Source organism: Myotis daubentonii, chromosome 1 (assembly GCF_963259705.1).
Source record: "Myotis daubentonii chromosome 1, mMyoDau2.1, whole genome shotgun sequence".
NCBI classification, from domain to species: domain Eukaryota; kingdom Metazoa; phylum Chordata; class Mammalia; order Chiroptera; family Vespertilionidae; genus Myotis; species Myotis daubentonii.
This window is the reverse complement of record NC_081840.1, coordinates 79,408,193-79,431,768: the sequence shown is the minus strand read 5'-3', so window position 1 is coordinate 79,431,768 and position 23,576 is coordinate 79,408,193. Positions and strand designations below refer to the sequence as shown.

The 23,576-nt window shown below is 44.2% G+C and overlaps 1 protein-coding gene across 3 annotated transcripts in view; it reads left to right on the top strand.

Annotated features, from left to right (window-relative positions):
- LOC132241153 (granzyme B(G,H)-like) overlaps positions 1 to 23,256 on the top strand; it is a 99,332-nt gene extending 76,076 nt beyond the window's left edge. Inside the window, exons 2-6 of one of the 3 annotated variants that reach the window (XM_059709350.1) lie at positions 19,995 to 20,104; positions 21,152 to 21,299; positions 21,792 to 21,927; positions 22,065 to 22,370; positions 23,018 to 23,256. In XM_059709350.1, coding sequence (XP_059565333.1) covers positions 19,995 to 20,104; positions 21,152 to 21,299; positions 21,792 to 21,927; positions 22,065 to 22,370; positions 23,018 to 23,194 — 877 coding nt within the window. In that variant the 3' untranslated portion in view covers positions 23,195 to 23,256. Of the gene's footprint in view, positions 1 to 19,856; positions 20,105 to 21,151; positions 21,300 to 21,791; positions 21,928 to 22,064; positions 22,371 to 23,017 lie in introns of those variants that run through there. The other 2 variants (XM_059709331.1, XM_059709341.1) reach the window with 2 other exon arrangements.
- Positions 23,257 to 23,576: the final 320 nt, after the last annotated feature.

The window sequence follows — 23,576 nt, the reverse complement described above, 5'->3', positions numbered from 1 at the left end:
AACAGTACCACTCATGGCTGGTGGGACAGAACACAACAAATTCACAACAGCTGCACAAACAAGGAGTCAAGTGGGACCCACATCGAAAGGAAAAACAGCTTCCTTAAAAAGAATAGCAGAGAAAACAAGATGGCGGCATAAGTAAACACTGGAGATTGCTGCCTCACACAACCACTTCAAAAATACAACTAAAAGATGGAATGGACATCACCCAGAACCACAGGAAGTCTGGCTGAGGGGAAATTCTACAACTAGGAGGAAAGAGAAAAGCATACCGAGACTCAGAGGAGGCGCAGTGCGGAAGTCAAATACTAAGGTGCGGAGGTGCGCGCAGAGTGGGCTGGCGGCTGAGGGCGCGGTTGTCGGTTTCAAGTGGGAGGGAGTCTCAGGCTCTGAGCTCCAGTTCCGGGCGAGTCTCTGGGGACCCAGACTCAAACAGGAGAAGCGGGATTGTCTGGCATCAGTTGGAACTCGAGGACAGCTTTCTCTCCAAGGTTTGCAGCGGTTGCTGGGACTCTGAGAAGCAGAGACCCTAGGAACGGGACTGAGAGCAACCATAACTGCTTGCTCCACCCACCCTGTTGATCACCTTGGACCCGCCCCGTACAAGGCCTGCACAGAGCCATTTGCCGGATAGCCTCAGGCAAAGGCTAGATTAGCACCTCCCCAGAGGACAGAAGTGTTCCCACTGCAGACACAGCTGACTCTCACAGCCAGTTGGCCTGGAGGTCAAATCCCCCCCAGTATTACCTACAACAATCAAGGCTTAACTACAACAAGACTGCGCACAAAGACCACAAGGGGGTGCACCAAGAAAGCATAAAAAATACAGAGACAAGAGGGAAAATGGCGGAGGTATAAACGGACGTGTCCGGTGCCTTGTTCTGGAGCAGATAAGGGTGAGCAGCTGAAACGGGTAACATGCAGCCCGAATAGGCAGAGGATTTTCAGCTGAGAGACTGTCTGCAGCTAGGAAAGACCGAGAACCCCTAGGAAAAAAAGGACGGTTGGAGACTGCAGCTGAAGCCTCTCCGGGTGCGCCAGCTAAGCAGCGGAGACTGCGCCATCTTGGGCGGTTGTTGCTGGCATCCAGAGACCAGCTACTAACCTGGAAACAAGGGATCTCAAGCAGCGTGACTGCGTGATCTCAGACGAGCACTGCTTCTTCTCACGGAAAGGTTAGACTTCCCCTAAAGGTGTAGTTTGCAGTTCGGGTTGGAGGGAGGACCGAGCTCGCGCGCGCGGGGCGAAATCTGCGCCCCACAGAGTCCGCAGCCATTGGGACCAGTGTGACCCGCGAGTGGGGAAGCGGCCCCACAGGGCTGCTGGCAGAAGGGAACGCGAAAAATGAGCCCATAGCTGGACTGGATGTAAAGGAGCAGCCTTGGACTTTGCCAATCTGCTGGCTGCTTGGTGCCAGGGGTGAGTGGGCGCGCGGAGACTGTGCTCGGAGACTGTGCGCAGACCTGGAAGGTGGAGGCTTGCAAATTCGCACAACTATCAGGCTCTTGTTACAGTTCCCCTTAGATCCGTGCATTTGATTATTAAACCCAGTGCATGGGATTCCCCAGTTGGGGTCATTCGCAGAGCCTGTAGGCGAAAGTTCTTTTTGGGGAGCCTGGGAAACAGCGGGCAGTGGCAAGGAACCAGCTCTGGGCAGTGGTCTTTCCCAAACCAGTTCCAAATACCATAGAGGAAAAAAAAAAAAAAAACCCTACCGATAGAGGGGACTTATAACCTCAGAGGTCAATCCAGACACACTGCCACCCAGAGGCAGAGCCACGAACTGTCTCTTCTGTGATCACAAATAAAGGCAGTCTGGTAAACAAATACAACCGCCTTAAAATCAGGTCTGTGGTTTACTGCACGAGGGACAGTGTATCGCAGGGAAGTTCAACACTCCCCTGAATGCCTGGCAGGACTAAGGCATGCCAAAAAGAAGAGTGGAAGATCTGAAACACCTTCACTTCCGAATATTTTTATATATTTTTTTTAATTCTTTTTTTCACCATTTCATTAAGAACTTATTTTATTATTTTTTTATTTTTTATTTTTTTCATCACTTGATTTTGCCTTTTTAATTACTACATTTTTTAACCAGTATTATTGCTATCCTTTTACCATTTTTTCAAGTGTCATTTTATTTTTTATTTTTTATTTTTTTTTATTTTTCTTTATTTTATTTTGGGATTAGTGTTCTACACTCTATTTTCATCGTTCCTTTAGCATCATTTCTCTCTATCTCATATTTACCCTTAAGCCAAAACTCTCTTCCTCACTTTTCCCCTTTTGTTGTCCTGTTTCTCTTACCCTATTCCTGCTTTGGATTTTCCCTATTCCTTCTTTCTACCCACTGTCTAAATTTCACCCTACTTATATATCTAATTTCCAATCCCTCGCTCTAAATCCATATACACCTCTCTTATATCTTTCTTCACTATCTAATTTTTTTCTCTCTCTCTCTGTCGTTTTGCTAGTGTTTGCTTGATTTTGAGTATATTGGGGGTTTTTTATGCTTGTGTGGGAAATTGTTTTGTTTTTCATTTTCATTTTTCTGTTTTGCTTACTTTTTCTTTATCTGGTTATTTTTGTGCTTCTGTTTTCCCTTGCCTCGCGTGATATTGGTGGTTGTTTGTAGTTTGCATTAGTCTCCAGGGATCTGCTGCTGGAGTTCATTGAGATTGGTTGCGGTTCTCTTGGAGTTTTCTCCCCATACAAATAGCCTCTTCCCCACCTCTATTTCATTCTCTTACTTTTTTGTTTGTTTGTTTGTTTGTTTGTTTGTTTGTTGTCTTTTTGTTTTTTTCTTCTCTCAATTTTCTCAATCTCACTTCGGCACTCCTTTTTGTTTTTTATTTTTCTCTTTAATCTTTTTCTCTTTTTTCTTCTTTATCCCCTAATTCTCTTCACTCGGGGGGTCACCTTTATTTAGGGTTATTAATATCGTGAATGCATTTAGTTTGGTGCCTTGTATGTTGTGCCTTGTTGTGTTGTATTTTGTGCCTTTGAATCAGCACAGCAGAGAGAGAACTACATAACCAAACACCTTGAGAAGAGAAATCATGGTGAAACAAAGAACCAACCCAAATATGAAAGAAAAACAGGCATCATCAGAAAAGGAAGTAAACGAAATGGAGGCAATGGAGGCAAGCAACCTGTCAGAGAAAGAACTCAGAGTAATGGCCATAAGGTGAATGAAAAGAATGGAAGACCAATTCAACAATATGTGTAGGAACCAAGAGGAAATGAAGAAGAACCAAAAGGAAATGAAGAGAAACCAAGAAGAAATGAAAAATGACATCACTGGCATAAAGAACTCAATAGAAAGCATCAACAGTAGACTAGAAGAAGCAGAGGACCGCATCAACGAGCTAGAAGACAAGGTAGAAAAAAATACCCAAACAGAGCAGCTTCTAGAAAAAAAAATTAAAAAGCAGGAGGAGAGCCTAAGAGAACTCTGAGACAATGCTAAACGAAACAACATCCGAATAATAGGGGTGACAGAAGGAGAGGAAACTGAGCAAAGAATAGAAAACCTGTTTGAAAAAATAGTAACAGAAAATTTCCCTGATATAGGGAGGAAAAAACTCACACAAATCCAAGAAGCTCACAGAGTCCCAAACAAAATGAACCCTAAAAGACCGACACCTAGGCACATAATAATTAAATTGGCAAACACCAACGACAAAGCAAGAATCTTAAAAGCAGCCAGAGAGAGACAGAAAGTTACCTACAAAGGATCCCCCATCAGAATAGCGACTGATTTCTCAACAGAAACACATCAGGCAAGAAGGGAATGGAATGAAATATACAAAGTCATTAATACATGAATTTGGCAATGTAGCAGGATACAAAATTAACCCCAAGAAATCTGAGGCATTTCTATACACCAATAGTGAACTTTCAGACAGAGAGATTATAAAAACAATCCCGTTTACCATAGCACCAAAAAAATTAAGCTACCTAGGAATAAACTTAACTAAAGAGGTAAAAGACCTCTACTCAGAAAACTACAGGACGTTGAAAAAAGATATAGAGGAAGACATAAACAGATGGAAGAACATACCGTGTTCATGGATTGGTAGAATCAACATCATTAAAATGTCCATACTACCCAAAGCAATCTATAAATTCAACGCACTTCCCATTAAAATACCAACGGCATACTTCAGAGATCTAGAACGAACTTTCCAAAAATTCATCTGGAATAAAAAAAGACCCCAAATAGCTGCAGCAATCCTGAAAAAGAACAAAGTAGGTGGGATCTCAATACCAGATATCAAGTTGTATTACAAAGCCACTGTTCTCAAAACTGCCTGGTACTGGCACAAGAATAGGCATATAGATCAATGGAATAGAATAGAGAGCCCAGAAATCGGCCCGAACCAATATGCTCAATTAATATTTGACAAAGGAGGCAAGAACATACAATGGAGCCAAGATAGTCTCTTCAATAAATGGTGTTGGGAAAATTGGACAGATATATGCAAGAAAATGAAACTAGACCACCAACTTACACCATACATAAAAATAAACTCAAAATGGATAAAGGACTTAAATGTACGACAGGAAACCATAAAAATTCTAGAAGAATCCAAAGGCAACAAAATCTCAGACATATGCCGAAGCAATTTCTTCACTGATACAGCTCCTAGGGCACTTGAAACTAAAGAAAAAATGAACAAATGGGACTACATCAAAATAAAAAGCTTCTGCACAGCAAAAGAAACCATCAACAAAACAACGAGAAAACCCACTGTGTGGGAAAACATATTTGCCAATGACATATCTGATAAGGGCCTAATCTCCAAAATTTATAGGGAACTCATACAACTTAACAAAAGGAAGATAAACAATCCAATCAAAAGATGGGCAAAGGACCTAAATAGACACCTTTCAAAAGAGGACATTCAGAAAGCCAAGAGACATATGAAAACATGCTCAAAGTCACTAATCATCCGAGAGATGCAAATCAAAACAGCAATGAGGTACCATCTCACACCTGTCAGACTGGCTATCATCAACAAATCAACAAATGACAAGTGCTGGAGAGGATGTGGAGAAAAAGGAACACTTGTGCACTGCTGGTGGGAATGCAGACTGGTGCAGCCACTATGGAAGACAGTATGGAGTTTCCTTAAAAAACTGAAAATGGAACTCCCATTTGACCCTGTGATCCCACTTCTAGGAATATATCCCAAGAAACCAGAAACACCAATCAGAAAGGATATATGCACCCCTATGTTCATAGCAGCACAGTTCACCATAGCTAAGATCTGGAAACAGCCTAAGTGCCCATCAGTAGATGAATGGATTAGAAAACTGTGGTACGTCTACACGATGGAATACTATGCTGCTGTAAAAAGGAAGGAACTCTTACCATTTGCAATGTCATGGATGGAACTGGAGAGCATTATGCTAAGTGAAATAAGCCAGTCAATAAAGGAAAAATACCACATGATCTCACTCATTCATGGACAATAGAGACCATTATAAACTTTTGAACAATAATAGATACAGAGGCAGAGCTGCCTCAAACAGATTGTCAAACTGCAGCGGGAAGGCAGGGGAGGGTTGGGGGGCAGGAGGTAGGGGGGTAAGAGATCAACTAAAGGACTTGTATGCATGCATATAGGCACAACCAATGGACGTGGGACACTGGGGGATAGGGGAGGCTAGGGGACTGTCTAGGGCGGGGGGATAAAATGGATACATATGTAATACCCTTTGTAATACTTTAAGCAATAAAAAAATAAAAATAAAAATAAAAAAAAGAAATATACAAAGTCATGCAAAGGAAGGGTCTGAATCCAAGAATACTATACCCAGCGAGGCTATCAATCAAAATTGAGGGTCAAATCAGGAGCTTCACAGACAAAAACGGTCTACATGAGTTTATTACAACCAAACCAGCACTGCAAGAAATGCTAAAGGGTCTGCTGTAAATAGAAAAAACAGGAAACAAAGAAGGAATGCAGCAGTAAAGAATGAAGATGGCGACTAACAAGTTTCTATCAATAATAACTTTAAATGTAAATGGATTAAATTCCCCAGTCAAAAGGCATAGGGTAAATGAGTGGATAAGAAAACATGACCCATATATCTGCTGTCTACAGGAAACCCACCTCAGAAAAAAAGACACACACAGACTGATGGTGAAGGGATGGAAAAAGGTTTTTCAGGCCAATGGAAGTGAAAAAAAAGCCGGGGTAGCAATACTTATATCTGACAAATTAGATCTCAAAGTGAAGGACATAAAAAGAGATCAAGAAGGCCACTTCATAATACTAAAGGGAGCAGTCCAACAAGAAGAAATAACTCTGGTAAATATATATGCACCCAATATAGGAGCACCCAAATACATAAGAAATCTTCTGGAGGAGATCAAGGGAGAGATTGACAGCAATACAATCATAGTAGGGGACCTTAACACCCCATTATCTCCACTGGACAAATCCTCTAAACAGAAACTCAGCAAAGAAACATCAATCCTAAATGACTCACTAGATCAGATGGAATTAATTGACAACTTCAGAACATTTCACCCCAAAGCCACAGAATATACATTCTCCTCAGGTGCACATTTGTCATCTTCAAAGATAGACCATATATTGGGTCACAGACAAAGTCTCCTCAAATTCAAGAAAATTGAAATCATATCAAGCATCTTCTCAGACCACAAAGGCATAAAACTGGAAATCAACTACAACAAAAACAATCTAAAAAAATCAAAACCATGGAGACTAAATAGCATGCTATTAAACAACGACTGGGTTACCAATGAGATCAAAGAAGAAATAAAAAACATCATGGCAACAAATGACAATGAAAACACAACAATCCAAAACCTATGGGACACAGCAAAAGCAGTCTTGAGAGGGAAGTTCATAGCTCTACAAGCCTACTGCAAGAAACAAGAAACAATGAGAATAAATGACCTAACTCTACAACTCAAAGAGTTAGAAAGAGAGCAACAAAAAAAGGCCCACTGTAAGCAGAAGGAAGGAAATAACAAAGATCAGAGCGGAGATAAACGACATAGAGACCAAAAAAACAATACAAAAGATCAACAAAACCAAGAACTGGTTCTTTGAAAGGATAAACAAGATTGATACACCTCTAGCCAGGCTCACCAAGAAACAAAGAGAGAGGACCCAAATAAACAAAATCAGAAATGAAAGAGGAGAAATAACAACAGACCCCATAGAAATACAAAGGATTGTTAGAAAATACTATGAACAACTCTACTCCAACACACTAGACAACCTGGAGGAAATGGACATATTCCTAGATAAATACAACCTTCCAAAACTTAACCAGGAAGAATCTAAAAATCTCAATAGGCCAATAACTATGGAGGAAATCGAAGCAGTAATCAAAAAGCTTCCAGCAAACAAAAGCCTGGGGCCAGATGGCTTCACAGGGGAGTTTTACCAAACATTCAAGGAAGACCTAAAACCTATCCTCCTCAGATTATGTCAAAAGATCCAAGAGGAAGGAACACTTCCCAGCTCATTCTATGAAGCCAGCATCACCCTAATCACAAAACCAGATAAAGAAAATACAATGAAAGAGAATTATAGGCCAATATCCCTCATGAACATAGATGCCAAAATCCTCAACAAAATCCTAGCAAATCGGATTCAGCAGTACATCAAAAAGATCATACACCATGACCAAGTAGGATTTATCCCAGGGATGCAAGGATGGTACAATATCCACAAATCAATAAACGTGATACATCACATAAACAAATTGAGAGAAAAAAAACCACATAGTCATATCAATTGATGCGGAAAAAGCATTTGACAAAATCCAACACCCTTTCTTGATAAAAACTCTCAGCAAGATAGGAATTGAGGGATCATACCTCAACATAATAAAAGCCATATATGACAAACCCACAGCCAACATCATAATCAATGGGCAAAAACTAAAACCATTCCCCCTAAAAACAGGAACAAGACAGGGATGCCCCCTCTCACCACTCCTGTTCAACATAGTACTGGAAGTACTAGCCGTTGCGATCAGACACGAAGAAGAAATAAAAGGCATCCAGATTGGAAACGAAGAAGTAAAACTGTCCTTATTTGCAGATGACATGATACTGTACATAGAGAACCCTAAAGACTCCATCAAAAAATTATTAGACTTAATAAATGAATTCGGCAATGTAGCAGGATACAAAATTAATGCTAAGAAATCCATGGCATTTCTTTACACCAATAGTGAACTTACAGAAAGTGAAACTACAGAAGCAATCCCATTTACCATTGCACCAAAAAAATTAAAATACCTAGGAATAAACTTAACTAAGGAGGTAAAAGACTTATATGCTGAAAACTAGAGGACACTGAAAAAAGAGATAGAGGAAGACATAAACAGATGGAAGAATATACCGTGTTCATGGATTGGTAGAATCAACATCATCAAAATGTCCATACTACCCAAAGCAATTTATAGATTCAATGCAATCCCCATTAAATCACCAACAGCATTTTTCACAAATCTAGAACGAACGTTCCAAAAATTCATCTGGAATAAAAAAAGACCCCAAATAGCTGCAGCAATCCTGAGAAAGAACAAAGTAGGTGGGATCTCAATACCAGATATCAAACTGTATTACAAAGCCACTGTTCTTAAAACAGCTTGGTACTGGCACAAGAACAGACATATAGATCAATGGAATAGAGTAGAGAGCCCAGAAATCGACCCAAACCACTACGCCCAATTAATATTCAACAAAGGAGGCAAGAGCATACAATGGAGTCAAGACAGTCTTTTCAATAAATGGTGTTGGTAAAATTGACAGATACATGCAAAAGGATGAAACTAGATCACCAACTCACACCATACACAACAATAAACTCAAAATGGATAAAAGACTTAAATGTAAGACGGGAAACCATAAAAATACTAGAGGAATCCACAGGCAGCGAAATCGCAAACATATGCCGAAGAAATTTCTTCTCTGATAATGCTCCTAGGGCAATGGAAACTAAAGAGAAAATAAACAAATGGGACTACATCAAAATAAAAAGCTTTTGCACGGCAAAGGAAACCATCAACAAAACAACAAGAAGACCCACTACATGGGAGAACATATTTGCCAATGATACCACCGATAAGGGTTTAATTTCCAACATTTACAGGGATCTCATGAAACTTAACAAAAGGAAGATAAACAATCCAATAAAAAAAAATGGCCAACGGACCTAGATAGACACTTTTCGAAAGAGGACATACAGAAGGCCGAAAGACATATAAAAACCTGCTCAAAGTCACTAATTATACGAGAGATGCAAATCAAAACGACAATGCGCTATCATCTCACACCTGTCAGAATGGCTATCATCAACAAATCAACAAACAACAAGTGTTGGAGAGGATGTGGAGAAAAAGGAACCCTTCTGCACTGCTGGTGGGAATGCAGACTGGTGCAGCCACTGTGGAGAACAGTATGGAGCTACCTCAGAAGACTAAAAATGGAACTCCCATTTGACCCAGTGATCCCACTACTAGGAATATATCCCATGAAACCAGAAACGCCAATCAGAAAGGATATATGCACCCCTATGTTCATAGCAGCACAATTCACCATAGCTAAGATTTGGAAACAGCCTAGGTGCCCATCAGCAGATGAGTGGATTAGAAAACTGTGGTACATATACACAATGGAATACTATGCTGTGGTAAAAAAGGAACTCTTGCCTTTTGCAACAGCATGGATGGAACTGGAGAGCATTATGCTAAGTGAAATAAGCCAGTCAGAGAAAGATAAATACCACATGATCTCACTCATTTGTGGATTATAGAGAACAACATAGACTGATGAAAAGGGACAGACCCAAAGACTGAGAAACAGTGATCAGGCTATCAATCCCCAGAAGGAAAGTAGGGGAGGGCGGGGGTAAGGGGAAGAGATCAACCAAAGGACTTTTATACATGTATATAAGCCAAACCAATGGATATGGACAACAGGGAGATGGGAGCATGAGTTTGTGTGTGGGGGGGATGTTGGGGGCTAATGGGGGGGTGAGGACACATTTGTTATACCTTAACTAATAATAAAAAAAATGCGGAGACAAAGAAACAGAACAGAAATGACAGAAATGGAGGAAAGCAGAATGCTGGATATAGAGTTCAAAACCACACTTTTAAGGTCTCTCAAGAACTGTCTAGAAGCTGCCGATCAATTTAGTAAGGCCCTTGAAAGCACTGGTGAGACCACCGATAAATATAGTGAGATCTTCAAGAAATCTAGTGAGACCCTCAATGTTGCGATAAAGAACCAACTAGAAATTAAGCATACACGGACTGAAATAAATAATATTATGCAGACTCCCAACAGCAGACCAGAGGAGTGCAAGAATCAAGTCAAAGATTTGAAATGCGAAGAAGCAAAAAACACCCAACCAGAAAAGCAAAATGAAAAAAGAATCTGAAAATACGAAGATAGTGTAAGGAGCCTCTGGGACAGCTTCAAGCGTACCAACATCCGAATTATAGGGGTGCCAGAAGAAGAGAGAGAGAGCAAGATATTGAAAACCTATTTGAAGAAATAAGTTCCTCATAATAAATATTTGCACCTTCTCTCTTTTTTCTTGATTATAGTCTCCAGACGTTTGTCAATTTTATTAGCCTTTTCAAATAATTTATCTTTGCCTTATTAAACCTCTGTTGTGTGATTTCTTGTTTCATTAACTTCTGCTGCCTCTTATTATTTCTTCCTCCTTCTTCATTGCTAGCATAGTAAATCCTCCTGCCATAGTTCCACTGGTACACAGCCCTCAGAAGCCCAGCAGTATCTGAGTTCTGGGCAGACCCTGAAGGTCTGGCTGGAATGCTCCAGATCTTCTGCTTCGTTCACTTATGGCTCCAGTGTTGCTTCCTGGTATTAGATCAGAAACAGAGGAACTTAACAGCAGGGGAATATCTACAACTAGGATGTCATGCCAAGACTGGGGGACAGATGGGGATGTGACACGTGCATCCTTCGGTGTGAATTAGATTTTTCCAAACACAATAATTCGTTACATCTGTCCTGAACTGAGAAATAGACAGAAAGAAACATCCACCAGTTTAGCAGTCATATACCAGAGATTCTGGTAAATGTTTTAGCAGCATCCCTCTTACCTACCACAAACCAAATATTGGCCACATCCGGTACAGACATGGTAAGGCAGTGCACACCCAGAGTGAGATGGGAAGAGAAAGAACCTATTCACACCAGAAGGGTGAGGTGTGACCTTCAGGCCTTGTGGGAACTAAATGTTTTGAGGGGGAAAATGACCTTGGTGGGCAAAGTTCAGGGGGAGATAAAGATCTTTAGGTGGGGAGTGGGGGGATGTTGATTCAAGGTCACCTCAGAGGCAACATCACAACTCAAAACATGGCTCCATTTCAACTGTCACCTACCAAGAAGCACAGTCAACACCAATTGATTTGCGAGTCTCTGTTGTTATACTAATACCAGTTTGGTGAGGATGAGCACACTGTCTTCACCGAAGCTCACTTCTCCTTCCCCTTTCATTATAGTCCTCTCTCCACTCATCACCCCAGATATGTACCCACTCCAGAGTGTTACTGAAGTATCCCCAACCTTGCTCTTTGTTGCTGGCTGGGCCATAGAAAAAATTAAAGTGTTCTAGTGGATGCCAAAACTCTAGAAATCTCATAGATGTGCGTCTGTCCTGTAGACCTTTTTCTCTCCTCATCCCTGCCCTCTTTCTCCATCCTCACTACTACAGGGGCCAAATGGAAGCACAATCTTCCCCACTCCAACACATAACCCAGGTTCTCCTTCACTGACATGTCTCTCCCTTAAAACTGTTTTTGATGTCATGTAAACACTCCAGAAATTCTGAATGTCACTCCACCCTCCTAATAGGAATGTAGAGCTAACCCTAACTGAGGGAAGAACCTCTTCTCAACAACACAGCAGAGTCTCATGGACAGATCAGATCAGCCAAGTTCTGGCCCATTATACCTGTCAGTTCTAATTGTAGCATAACTTGAGAATGATCAGGCTCAGGGAAATGGGTTTATAGCAGGAGCCTCAAATGCCATGTGTGAGTGTGGGAAGGTCATTTCATTGTGCCATTGTCATTGCCTACAAGGAATGGCCCCGCCCACTTGCAATAAGCACTAGATGTGATTTGGTGGAAGGCTAAGGCCCAAGGGGATTGATTGCCCATCATGGGCCAGGCATGGCATTCTGCTGCATGTTGGGGAAGAACATCAGGGAAAGGATAAGAGCAAAGGGAATACATGATCCAAATGAACTTTTCCATCACAATATAGTATCCACTGAGATACCTTCCTCTTCTAAGAGAACAAGAGTCCCACATTAGATATAGAGACAGAAACATTTATTTTTTAACATCCCTTTAATTTTCCTGCAGATTCCTGGAACAATATAATAAATGATGATGTTTGTAGAGCTGTGGTTAAGATCACAGGCTATGGAACCACATCCCTGCATTCTAAACACTGTTTCCCCTCCACTCTTATGAGCTGATATAGAGCAAGCCCCCTACCTTCGCGGGGTCTTAGATTTCTCGTTTGTGACATGAAAGAAATATTAATAACTAACTCATAGGGTTAAGAGAGAATCTACAGTCAGAGATCAATAAATATTAGCCAGCATTAAGATGTTAGATATTATTTTCTCATTTGTTCATTTGTACTAATCATATCTTATTTTATCTGATTACTCATATCTTATTTTCCAGATATAAGTTTATTATTAATTTATGCTGAGACACAGATTCTTAAAATTACAAGTCCAGACTAATTTTACCATCTCTTAGTTTGATTCAACTTTGATCACATCTAGAAAGAAACTTAGTCTCTGCAGTGAGGCTTTTCCCCAGCTGGGGTTCTTTCTTAGGAAGGTACCTGTTTCACACTCTTTTCCACGTGTCTGCCACCTCAGTAAGCTTTCCTCTGTTAGTTACTATTTCTAATTCTGGATTTTGGAGAACTTTCTGACATGGCCTTGGCCATTTGACTAGCCATTGAAGTTAGAAGAAAGGTTTCCCTGAACTCTCCGCCCTTTCAGTTTCAGCCTAATGGGCATAGCATGTCATAGTGGCTATGTTCAAGATTGAACTCTTGAAAACCCAATGAAAATATTGAGGGACACAGGAATGAGGATGGTGAGAAAGGTCAACATTTCTCCAAAGAAGATACACAAATGCCCAGCAAACACAGGGAATGATGCTAAACCTCATTAGTTATTAATAATATGTAAACCAAAACCAAAATGAGATACTATTCCATACCCACTAAGATGGCTATAATAAATAATAATAATAATAATAATAATAATAATAATAATATTGGCGAGATGTAAAAAAATGGAAGTATTTGTATGTTGCTGGTGGGAATGTAATATAGTACAACAAACAGTGTAGTGATTCCTCAAAAACTGAAACTTGGGATTACCATAAGACCCAATAATTCCATTTCTAGGTATATAGCCAAGAGAAATGAAAACATATCCTCAACAATGAAGTTTTTACAGAAATATTTATAACAGCATCAGTCACTATAGCCAAAAGGTGGAAATAAGCCAAATGTCTATTTAAGATAAAGAAATAAATTAAGACAGGCACACCACACACACACACACACACACACACACACACACACACACACACAATAGTATTTTGCTGCAAAAAATATTGATATGTGCTACAGTTTGGATGAACTTCAAAATCATTATGCTGAGCAAAAGAAGCCAAACACAACAGTTCACATATTCCATGATTTCTTTCATATGAAATATACAGAACTAGAGGCCCAGTGCACAAAATTCATGCACAGGGGTGGGGGCCCTCAGTCCAGCCTGCACTCTCTCCAACCTGGGACCACTCGGGGGATGTCCGATTGGGCCTAAACCGGCAGTTGGACATCCCTCTCACAATCCGGGACCGCTGGCTCCCAACTGCTCACCTGCCTGCCTGCCTGCCTGCCTGATTGCCCCTACTGGCCCCCTGACAGCCTGATCACCCCTAACCACCTCTGCCTGCCAGTCTGGTTGCCCCCAACTGCACCCCCACCAACCTGGGTGCCCCCAACTGCCCCCCTCTGCTGGCCTGGTCATCTCTAACTGCACCCCCCTGCTGACCTGGTCACCTCCAACTGCCCCCCCCACCAGCTTGGTCACCCGTCGCTGCCCACCTCTACTGGACTGGTCGCCCCTCTGACCCCTCTGCCAGCCTGGTCATCCCCAACTTCCCCTCCCCCCCTCCCCCCCCCCCCGCTGCTGGGCTCATCGCCCCCTACTGCCCCCACTGCAGGCCTGGTAACCCCCAACTGCCCCCCCCCCTGCTGGCCTGTTTGCCCCTCACTGTCTCCCCCCCACCACCCCCCCGGCAGCCTGGTTGCTGCCAACTGCACCCCCTGCCGGCCTGGTCGCCCCACTCAGTCTGCTGTTCAATTGTTTGGTTGTCCCTCACTAACTTGACGTCCTGGTCGCCCCACGCAGCCTGTTCGGTCATCCATTCGGTTGGCCCCTGGCTCTTTATATATATCGATATGCAAATCCATCAGAAACAGGAATGAGACTAGTAGTTGCCAAAAGCCAGGGTTGGGTATTGGTGGGAGAGGGAGAATGGAAAGTGATTAAGTACCAATTAAGTTGTGGGTAAACACAAGTTAATGGGTGTGATGAAATGTTCTTCTGGGGTCATGAGAAAGCTTTGAAATTAGAGAGAGGAGGTGATTGCACAACATTTTGAATACACTAAATGCCACTGAAAAGTACACTTTAAAATAATTAATGTTATGTTATGTGAATTTCACCTCAATATTTAATATATGTTATAACATAATCTTGTATTTAATATAATCCTTTTTTAAAAAAATTGCCGATATACATGAGAGCAAAATATGTTAGTTCATACCTCAATACAGTAAAGATGATTATCAGTGAACAATCTGAAATTAGATCATTTTAATCGTTTTCTCTATGATTAAATTGTTTTTAAATTTTTCATTAATTTCAAAACTTAACGGCATGTTAAAAGTTTTAATAACTAGGAACAGAGACTACAGTCTCATTGAATAAGATTTTTAAGAACACAGGAAAATTCTTACATCATAGTGTTAAGTGAAGATAAAAAAGGTAATATTGTATATAAAATATATATAACATTGGATATATAGCATGACCCCAAGTACTTAAAATGCACTTCTTTTTTTTTTAATTAAATCTTTATTGTTCAGATTATTACATTTGTTCCTCTTTTTTTTCCCCCCCATAACTGCCCTCCTCCCAGTTCCCGCCCCACCCTCCGCCCTCACTCCCCACCCACTGTCCTCATCCATAGGTGCACGATTTTTGTCCAGTCTCTTCCCACATCTCCCACACCCCTTTCCCCCCCAGGAATAGTCAGTCCATTCCCTTTCTATGCCCCTGGTTCTATTATAATCAACAGTTCATTCTGTTCATCAGATTATTTATTCACTTGATTCTTAGATTCACTTGTTGATAGATGCATATTTGTTGTTCATAATTTGTATCTTTACCTTTTTATTCTTCTTCCTCTTCTTAAAGGATACCTTTCAGCATTTCATATAATCCTGGTTTGGTGGTGATGAACTCCTTTAGCTTTTCTTTATCTGTGAAGCTCTTTATCTGACCTTCAATTCTGAATGATAGCTTTGCTGGATAAAGTAATCTTGGTTGTAGGTTGTTGGTATTCATCACTTCGAATATTTCTTGCCACTCCCTTCTGGCCTGCAAAGTTTCTGTTGAGAAATCAGCTGACAGTCGTATGGGTATTCCCTTGTAGGTAACTGAGTTTCTTTCTCTTGCTGTTTTTAAGATTCTCTCTTTATCTTTTGCTCTTGGCATTTTAATTATGATGTGTCTTGGTGTGGTCCTCTTTGGATTCCTTTTGTTTGGGGTTCTCCGCGCTTCTTGGACCTGTAAGTCCATTTCTTTCACCAGGTGGGGGAAGTTTTCTGTCATTATTTCTTCAAATAGGTTTTCAATATCTTGGTCTCTCTCATCTTCTGGCACCCCTATAATTCTGATCTTGGTACGCTTGAAGCTGTCCCAGAGGCTCCTTACACTATCCTCGCATTTTTGGATTCTTTTTTCATTTTGCTTTTCCGGTTGGATGTTTTTTGCTTCCTCGCATTTCAAATCATTGACTTGATTCTTGCGCTCCTCTGGTCTGCTGTCGGGCGTCTGTATAATATTCGTTATTTCAGTCCGTGTATGCTTAATTTCTAGTTGGTTCCCCAATATAAGATCGAGGGTCTTATTAGTTTTCGTGTAGATCTCATTAAGTTTATCGGCAGCTTCTAAACAGTTCTTGAGAGACCTTAAAAGTGTGGTTCTGAACTCTATATCTTCCATTGACAATTTTGTCCTGTTTCTTTGTCTCCGCATTTTGTTATGCTTCCTTGGTGCACCCCCTAGTGGTCTTTGTTCGAAGTCTTATAGTTAAATCTTGATTGTTGTAGCTAATTCCAGGGAGGGTTTGACCTCCAGGCCAAGTGGCTATGAGAATCAGCTGTGTCAGCAGTGAGAGAACTTCTGTCCTCTAGGGAGGTGCTAATCCAGCCTTTGCCTGAGGCTATCCGGCAAATGCCTCTGTGCAGGGCTTGGGCAGGGCGGGTCGCACAGGATCAACAGGGTGGGCCAGAGAGAGCAGTTATGGCGGCTCTCAGTCCTGTCCCCAGGGGCTCTGCCTCTCTGAGTCCCAGCACCCGCTGCAAAGCTCGGAGAGAAAGCTGCACTCGCTCTGACCGAAGCCAGACAGTCCCGTTTCTCCCGTTTGAGTCTGGGTCCCTAAAGACTCGCCCGGATCTGGAGCTCAGAGTCTGCGACTCCCTCCCGATTGAAAACAACAACCGCGCCCTCCGCCGCCAGCCCACTCCGCGCACTCCGCACCTCAGAATTTGACTTCACCACTGCGCCTCCTCTGAGTGTCCGTGTGCGTTTCTCTTTCCTCCTAGTTGTAGGACTTCCACTCAGCCAGCGTTCCTGTGGTTCTGGGTGATGTCCCTTCCGTTTTTTGGTTTCACTTTTGAAGTAGTTGTTCAAAGCAGCAAACTCCGGCGTTAACCTATGCCGCCATCTTGGTTCTCCACTGTACTTTTAAAATGCACTTCTTATGGTAACACTAGTGACCCAGCACACGAAATCACGTGGCCTGCACATCTGTGTGTCCCGCCCAGCCGCCCGCTGCCCCGCCTTGACACCCTAATCGCTCCACCCAGAGCTTGAGTGCACCTGGCCCCATCCCCGACACTTCCAACCTTCTCTGGCTGCTTCAAGCCCCACCCTTGGTCCCATGAGTCCTCCGGCTGGTCCCGCCTCCTCAGGGCGCCTCCGCATTTCCACCCCATCTCCACCGCAATGCTGCGGCTCCAGCCCATCATGGCTCTGGAGGAGAGCGTGGAAGCCTCCCACCTGCTGTGGAGTTTCAAGCGCCACTTCCTGGCAGTACGCACTGCACTCCTTCCCCTGGCAGGTGGGTGGCGGGCATGCTGAGTGCAAGCGGTGGGTGGTGAAGGACTGGTGACTGGGGGCTATGGGCTCTCACCCCGCCCTCCCCACCACAGGATGGTCCTGAATCCTCCAGGAACCTCCCCGCTTCCGCCCCATCCCTGAGGCAACACGGCGGCTCTGCCCCGCAGAGCCGCAGCCCACAGGCACGCAGCATCCTGCTGATCAGTTGTTAAGGCATGAGGGTGTCATGACCATTAGCATATTAGCTCTTTATTATATAGGATTGTGTTGGGGGTTTGGGCATGAAGACAAAAAAGTCACAGCATCAAAATGAGGGATCCTGTAGCCCTTTTATTTTTGCTGATTAACAGTTCTGTAGAAAGGCAGTTGCAGGTGTATCAACTAAGGTCTGAGAAGGTAGAAGCAGAAGATTCAGTCTTAGGAGAAAAATGCCAAAATGGGAGCTGGACAAAAGAAGAAACAAGGACATGACCAGAGGCTGCTGCCTAAGCTGCCTTAACAGACACCTGCGCTCTCTGCAGGACACAAGGCCAACTTTTCTTAATGAGCATATTTACCACTGTCATCAGGGAGGTTCTTTATTTTGTCGATGTCTACTACGAGGCAGGCTGACTTAAACAAGGAGAGGTTTGGAGTGTAGGTGGTATGACAAGGAAGACGTTTACACTGAAATTATGTATTTTGATACATAATATTCCTCATAGAAAAATTGTAAAAAACAGAAAACATAAGGTGGACATTTAAATTACCAGACTCTAACCTCTCAGAGAAGCTTAGTCAACCTTTGAACAGAACTGGGCCAAGGCTGTTTAGAAGCAACAGTCCTTCACTGTGTAGTGAGCTCATCAGCATAATTTGCTTAGCAAGTGTGAGCCTATTGTGTGCCAAGCCTGCTCTAGCAGAAGTGTGGCTCTGCACAGAGCACAGAGGACACTGAAAGGACAATTATTGGTCTTTGGTTGACCAGCATGCTTTCTCACTTCACTGGATATTGACAATTTAGTAACCTGAACTTCCTTTGGGGAAACAGCCCTTTCCACGCCTAGTTCATGTGGTTTGGGTGGGACTGAACCCAGCCAATTCAAAGTAGGGTTGACATAGGCTAAGCCAATCAGTGGTTCAACTGCAAGGGCAACAATGATTCCTTACTCTAGGCCACTACATGTCAAGGACATTACTTTTGTTAAAAATGATGACAAGACGGATGGTGCATTTGTAAATAAAACCCCTCAGGAGGAAACTGTGATGATGAATGGGTTGCTATGTCAGTGTAGTAGATGGTGGTGATATTCTATTCCTCCCCTTGCATCACGCTACCATGGCCCTTCCCACTCAGTACTCTGCTCCCTGATGTTTCTGTCTCCCCCATCAGATGCTCAGCTCTTTCTAAAGCAGCGATTTTCAACCAGTGTCCCACAAGAACTTTTAAAACATGCAATACCAGGCTATTTAGCCAGGGTCACTAACCTATTTTCCCTTAAGTCATCAAATAAAAAGATGTCAACAGCCTAGCTGGCATGGCTCAGTGGTTGAGTGTTGACCTATGAACCAGGAAGTCATGGCTCAATTCCTGGTCAGGGCACATGCCCAGGTTGCAAGCTCAATCCCTAGGGTGGGGCCTGCAAGAGGCAGCTGATCAATGATTCTCTCTCATCATTGATGTTTCATTTCTCTCTTCCTTTTTCTTCCTCTCTGAAATCAATAAAAAATATATATTTTAAAAAATGACAACAGCCAACACAATAGTTATCTGGTGTGAATGCCCTGTCTTGCCCTATAAACATATGGGTCATATAATAAAGTTTCATTTTATTGGTCACATTGCCAATATGGTTGTGTGTGATTAGTTAATTTTTGGTAACAGAAATTCTTATATACAAGGATAGGCACCTGATATTTTTGTTAAAGTCATTTTGGAGCACAAAGGGTATTTAATTACTTCTCTTAAATCAATCCAAAGTATAACTATTTTTTGTGAGCTCTACAAAAAATATAGCATGACACAGAATGTTAGTAATTAGTTCATGTGTCATGAGATGAAAAAAGTTGAAAATCGCTGCTATAAAGGAAGGAGACACATCTCCACTATGTTTGGCCACTGGACAGAGAAGGGCCTAAACACATGTGCGAAAGAAATTACCCTTATGGACTTAGTAGCATGGAGATGAGGCACTGGGAATTCTATCACTAGGGACTTAGGTTTCTGGGCTCCAGTACCTCCACTGATCAATACCACATGCCACAGGCCCCACCTTGTACCCTTGGGTTCCTGTTTGGGGCTGGAGTCTGCTTAGGGTCTGCTCTGAGTCATCAGCTGTGAAAACTGATGTGGTCACTGCATACTTCTCACACAACCACCCAGAGACCATCATCAGGCAGGAGGCTTGGGGGTGCAGATGCTTCATAGAAAGCCTTCTGGGATGAAGCTCTACAAAACCAGAGGGGGACTCAGGTCTCAGAGCCCACACACACTTCCTTCCTCTTCTGGGCGTGCAAACAGAGCACAGAGAAACACCAGCAGCTCCGACCTGAGCAGCCTTCCTGGGAAGATGCAGTCACCCCTGCTCGTGCTCCTGTTGGCCTTTTTCCCACTCCCCTCGGCTGAGGCAGGTGAGTGACCATCCCCACCCTCACAGGCCCAACCCATCCCACAGTGGGCACAGACCTCCTGGCCCTTCTGCACATCCCTTATCCAGCTCTCCAACAGCAATGCTCTGACCCCCAGCTCCCATCCCATCTCAGGCCACCAAATATGATGCTGGATGAGCTACAGGCAGAAATGACAGGACAGAAGCCTATTCTCAAGAAAAGCTGGGGGGCACAATGCCCTCCCCAGGCCCTACCTGTGCCAGGTGGAGAGTGGAACTTCCTAGAAGTGCATGGCAGAGGTTGGGAAACTGCAGAGGGCAGAGCAGTCCTGGCTTCCATGTCTGTGATGAGACAGGTGCTGTCCTCAGGGTCTGCGTAGGAGAGAAGCCCAGAGCTCAGCAGACCCCACAGTTGGTGGGGTCACTGTCCCCAGAAGACTGCTGTTTCCTCTGCTCCATCTCAAGGCCCCTCAGTCCCTTTCTCCAGCTCTGTTTTTATCCCCAGGCCTTTAGCAGGTCCTCTCCTTAAAGGATGAGCCAGTGAGGTTGGCAGCCCCAAACTTCTCTGCTTTCTAGAATCGCACAGCACTGGCCTTACCAACCCAACTCCAGAGGCCCATTGGAAGCCATCCCTCCAAGCAGCCACCAACACTTACCGGGAACTCCTCATGTGTCAGCATCTAGATCCCTTAGCTTAAGTCCTAGACACTGCAAAGCACACTGCCCTGGACGTCACAGCACCACAGGGGCCTCAGAAGCTCACCCAACACCAAGCAAAGTCAGGAGAGGAATTTTCAGGAGCCTCCAGGCCTTCCCTGTTCCTGAAACCTGTATTCTCACCAGCTATGTGGCAGGCAAAGTCACAGACCCAGCCTGCTGCTGTTCTCTTTTCCAGATGAGAAAGTGGAGGCCCCTCACTACCTACTCACTACCTACTCCCAGCTCTATGCCACCCTAGGCTCCCAAGTGGCCAGCCATATAAGTCATCAAGCCAATGCCTGCCTGGTGCACTGGGGGGGGAGGGGAGGCGCGGGGGGCACCACAAAAGTACAACAGAATTTTCCTTCAGGGGAGATCATTGGGGGACATGAAGCCAAGCCCCACTCCAGACCCTACATGGCCTTCCTTCACATTCAAGATGAGGAGGAAAAGTCCAGGTGTGGCGGTGTCCTTGTGGGAGACAACTTTGTTCTGACAGCTGCTCACTGCAATGGACGGTAAGGGAACGCAGCCAGGCTACACCTCCTGAGACCCCTAAAGGGACCCTGCCCTTCATGCCAGGAGCTGCAGCCCAGGGCAGCTCCCCAGCCTCCTGGTAACTCAAGCCCATGAGACCTCATCAGAGGAGCCGTCAGAGAACATGACCGGGCAATGAGAGCCTGAGAAATAGGACAGGTAAGCTTTGGGCTCAGAGGGTCAGAGGTGACAGCAAGGAACACAATTGAGAAGAGAACAACCACACTGGCCAAATAAAGCAGTGGTGGACTATGAACACATGCATTAGGGTCAAAATGCAAATGCAAGCAATTTCATGACATTGCCTGAGGGCAACAGAGAGCTCCCAGCTCCCTGACCTCAGTGTCATTGAGAAGCAGAGCCACCAAGTCCCTGGCCCTATGCCCTGCACCAGCTATCACCTGCCATTCATAATCCCTGGGATAGATCTCTCTCCCTCACCGCCAAACTCACCCACTCTGTTCTCTGAGCAGCTCAATCACAGTCACCCTGGGTGCCCACAACATCAAAAAGCAGGAGAAGACCCAGCAGAAGATCCCAGTGAAAACAGCCATCCCACACCCAGACTATGATAAGCGTAAAACCACCAATGACATCATGTTACTGCAGGTGAGGAAACCTCCTGCTGCATTTGCAGTTCTGAGATCTCATTGTTTCTCTTCTGACTGTGACCTGCCCCTTCCTTTCCTCCCACTCCAGTCACCTGACTAGTCCCAGTAACTCAGGGGTCCCATCATGGTTTCCAGGCCCAGAGGCACTGGCTGACCTGGGCTCCCTTGCCTCTTCCCCACCAGCTGAAGAGAAACATCAAGCAAACTGATGCTGTGAAGCCCCTCCCACTGCCCAGGGGCAAGGACCTGCCGAGGCCAGGAGATAACTGCACTGTGGCCGGCTGGGGGCGGGTCACAAGGGATGGCCCTTCCTCAGACACTCTGCAGGAGGTAGAGCTGACCCTGCAAAAGGACAAGAAGTGTAAAGATGTCTTTAACAATTACAACAAGAACATTCAACTCTGTGTGGGGGACCCAAAAGAAAAGAAGTCTTCCTTTAAGGTGATACTGAACAGCTGCTCAGCTTGGCTATGGGAAGAGGGATGTTTGGATATAGACTGGGACCTGAGGAAGGGGCGGAATCCTTCACCCTCTAGGCTATGATCTTTCTCCCCAAGAGGAAAAGAGGAGAGCCACCAGAGCTGAGAGGAATAGGCCCTATAAGAGGCTACAAGGGCCTCTGGTCACTCTAAACATGGTGCTCCTCCAGATGGTGAATCTGTAATACTGGCCCATGCCGGGACACAGCAGTTAGATAACTATTCCCAGGGTGTGCAGTAGTTATACTTGGTGGCTTCCAAGGTAAGGGGCTCCTTCTTGGTTAATGGGCTCCTTCTCCATGCCAAGTGTCAGCCCTACCTACCTGCTCTCGGGTCCTTACACAGTAGGCTGCAGCCACAGTCCTGCAGCACCTTCATAGTCAGAGGATCAAGGACATGGGGGGGGGGGGGGGGGCAGAGGGAACTGCCATCTCAGGTGAAGTGAAGCAGTGACAATATCCAGGCTCAGGGGATCACAGGGACCTGACTGTCTGCTTATCTCCAAGGTGGAAACCATCCAAGGCAGCCTTCTCTGAGAGCGGCTTGGGATGAGGGGTCGAGGGCAGGACCAGGAGAAGTTACTCAGTTCTTCCCTCTTTCTGTCCACAGGGGGACTCCGGGGGGCCTCTCCTGTGTGAAAATAAGATCCAAGGAATTGTCTCCTATGGACCCAAAGATGGGACACCACCGGGAGTCTACACCAAAGTCGCCAGTTTCCTTCCCTGGATAAAGGAAACCATGAAAAACCTCCAACTGCAGGAATCAGACCATCTTCTCTGGAGCTAATCCAGGATCACACTGTGGGGAGGGAGGTGATGCCAGCAACCAAATAAATGACTCCCAGATGATTTGTTTATTCATTGACCCTCATTCACAGGCATTAGCTCTGTGCTCAGAAGGCCAATAGCACAATTCTTCTCTGTTCTACTTCCTCCGCTTCCCCTTCCCCCACCATCCCCCAAACCTCATGCCAAGCTATTCCCAGCTCCTTCTGTGCCACATCTGCACCTGCAGGGCTGGCCTTTCTGCCAGGGCAGAGAGGAGCACCATTAGGAGAAAACATGAATCTCTCAGATCCTGGGCTCAGTGTGAAGGTCTTACTTCTTCCTCTGTGTTACGAGCTGAGAGGAAAGGACTAGCACGTGGGTACTGGGCACCAAGCAGGCAC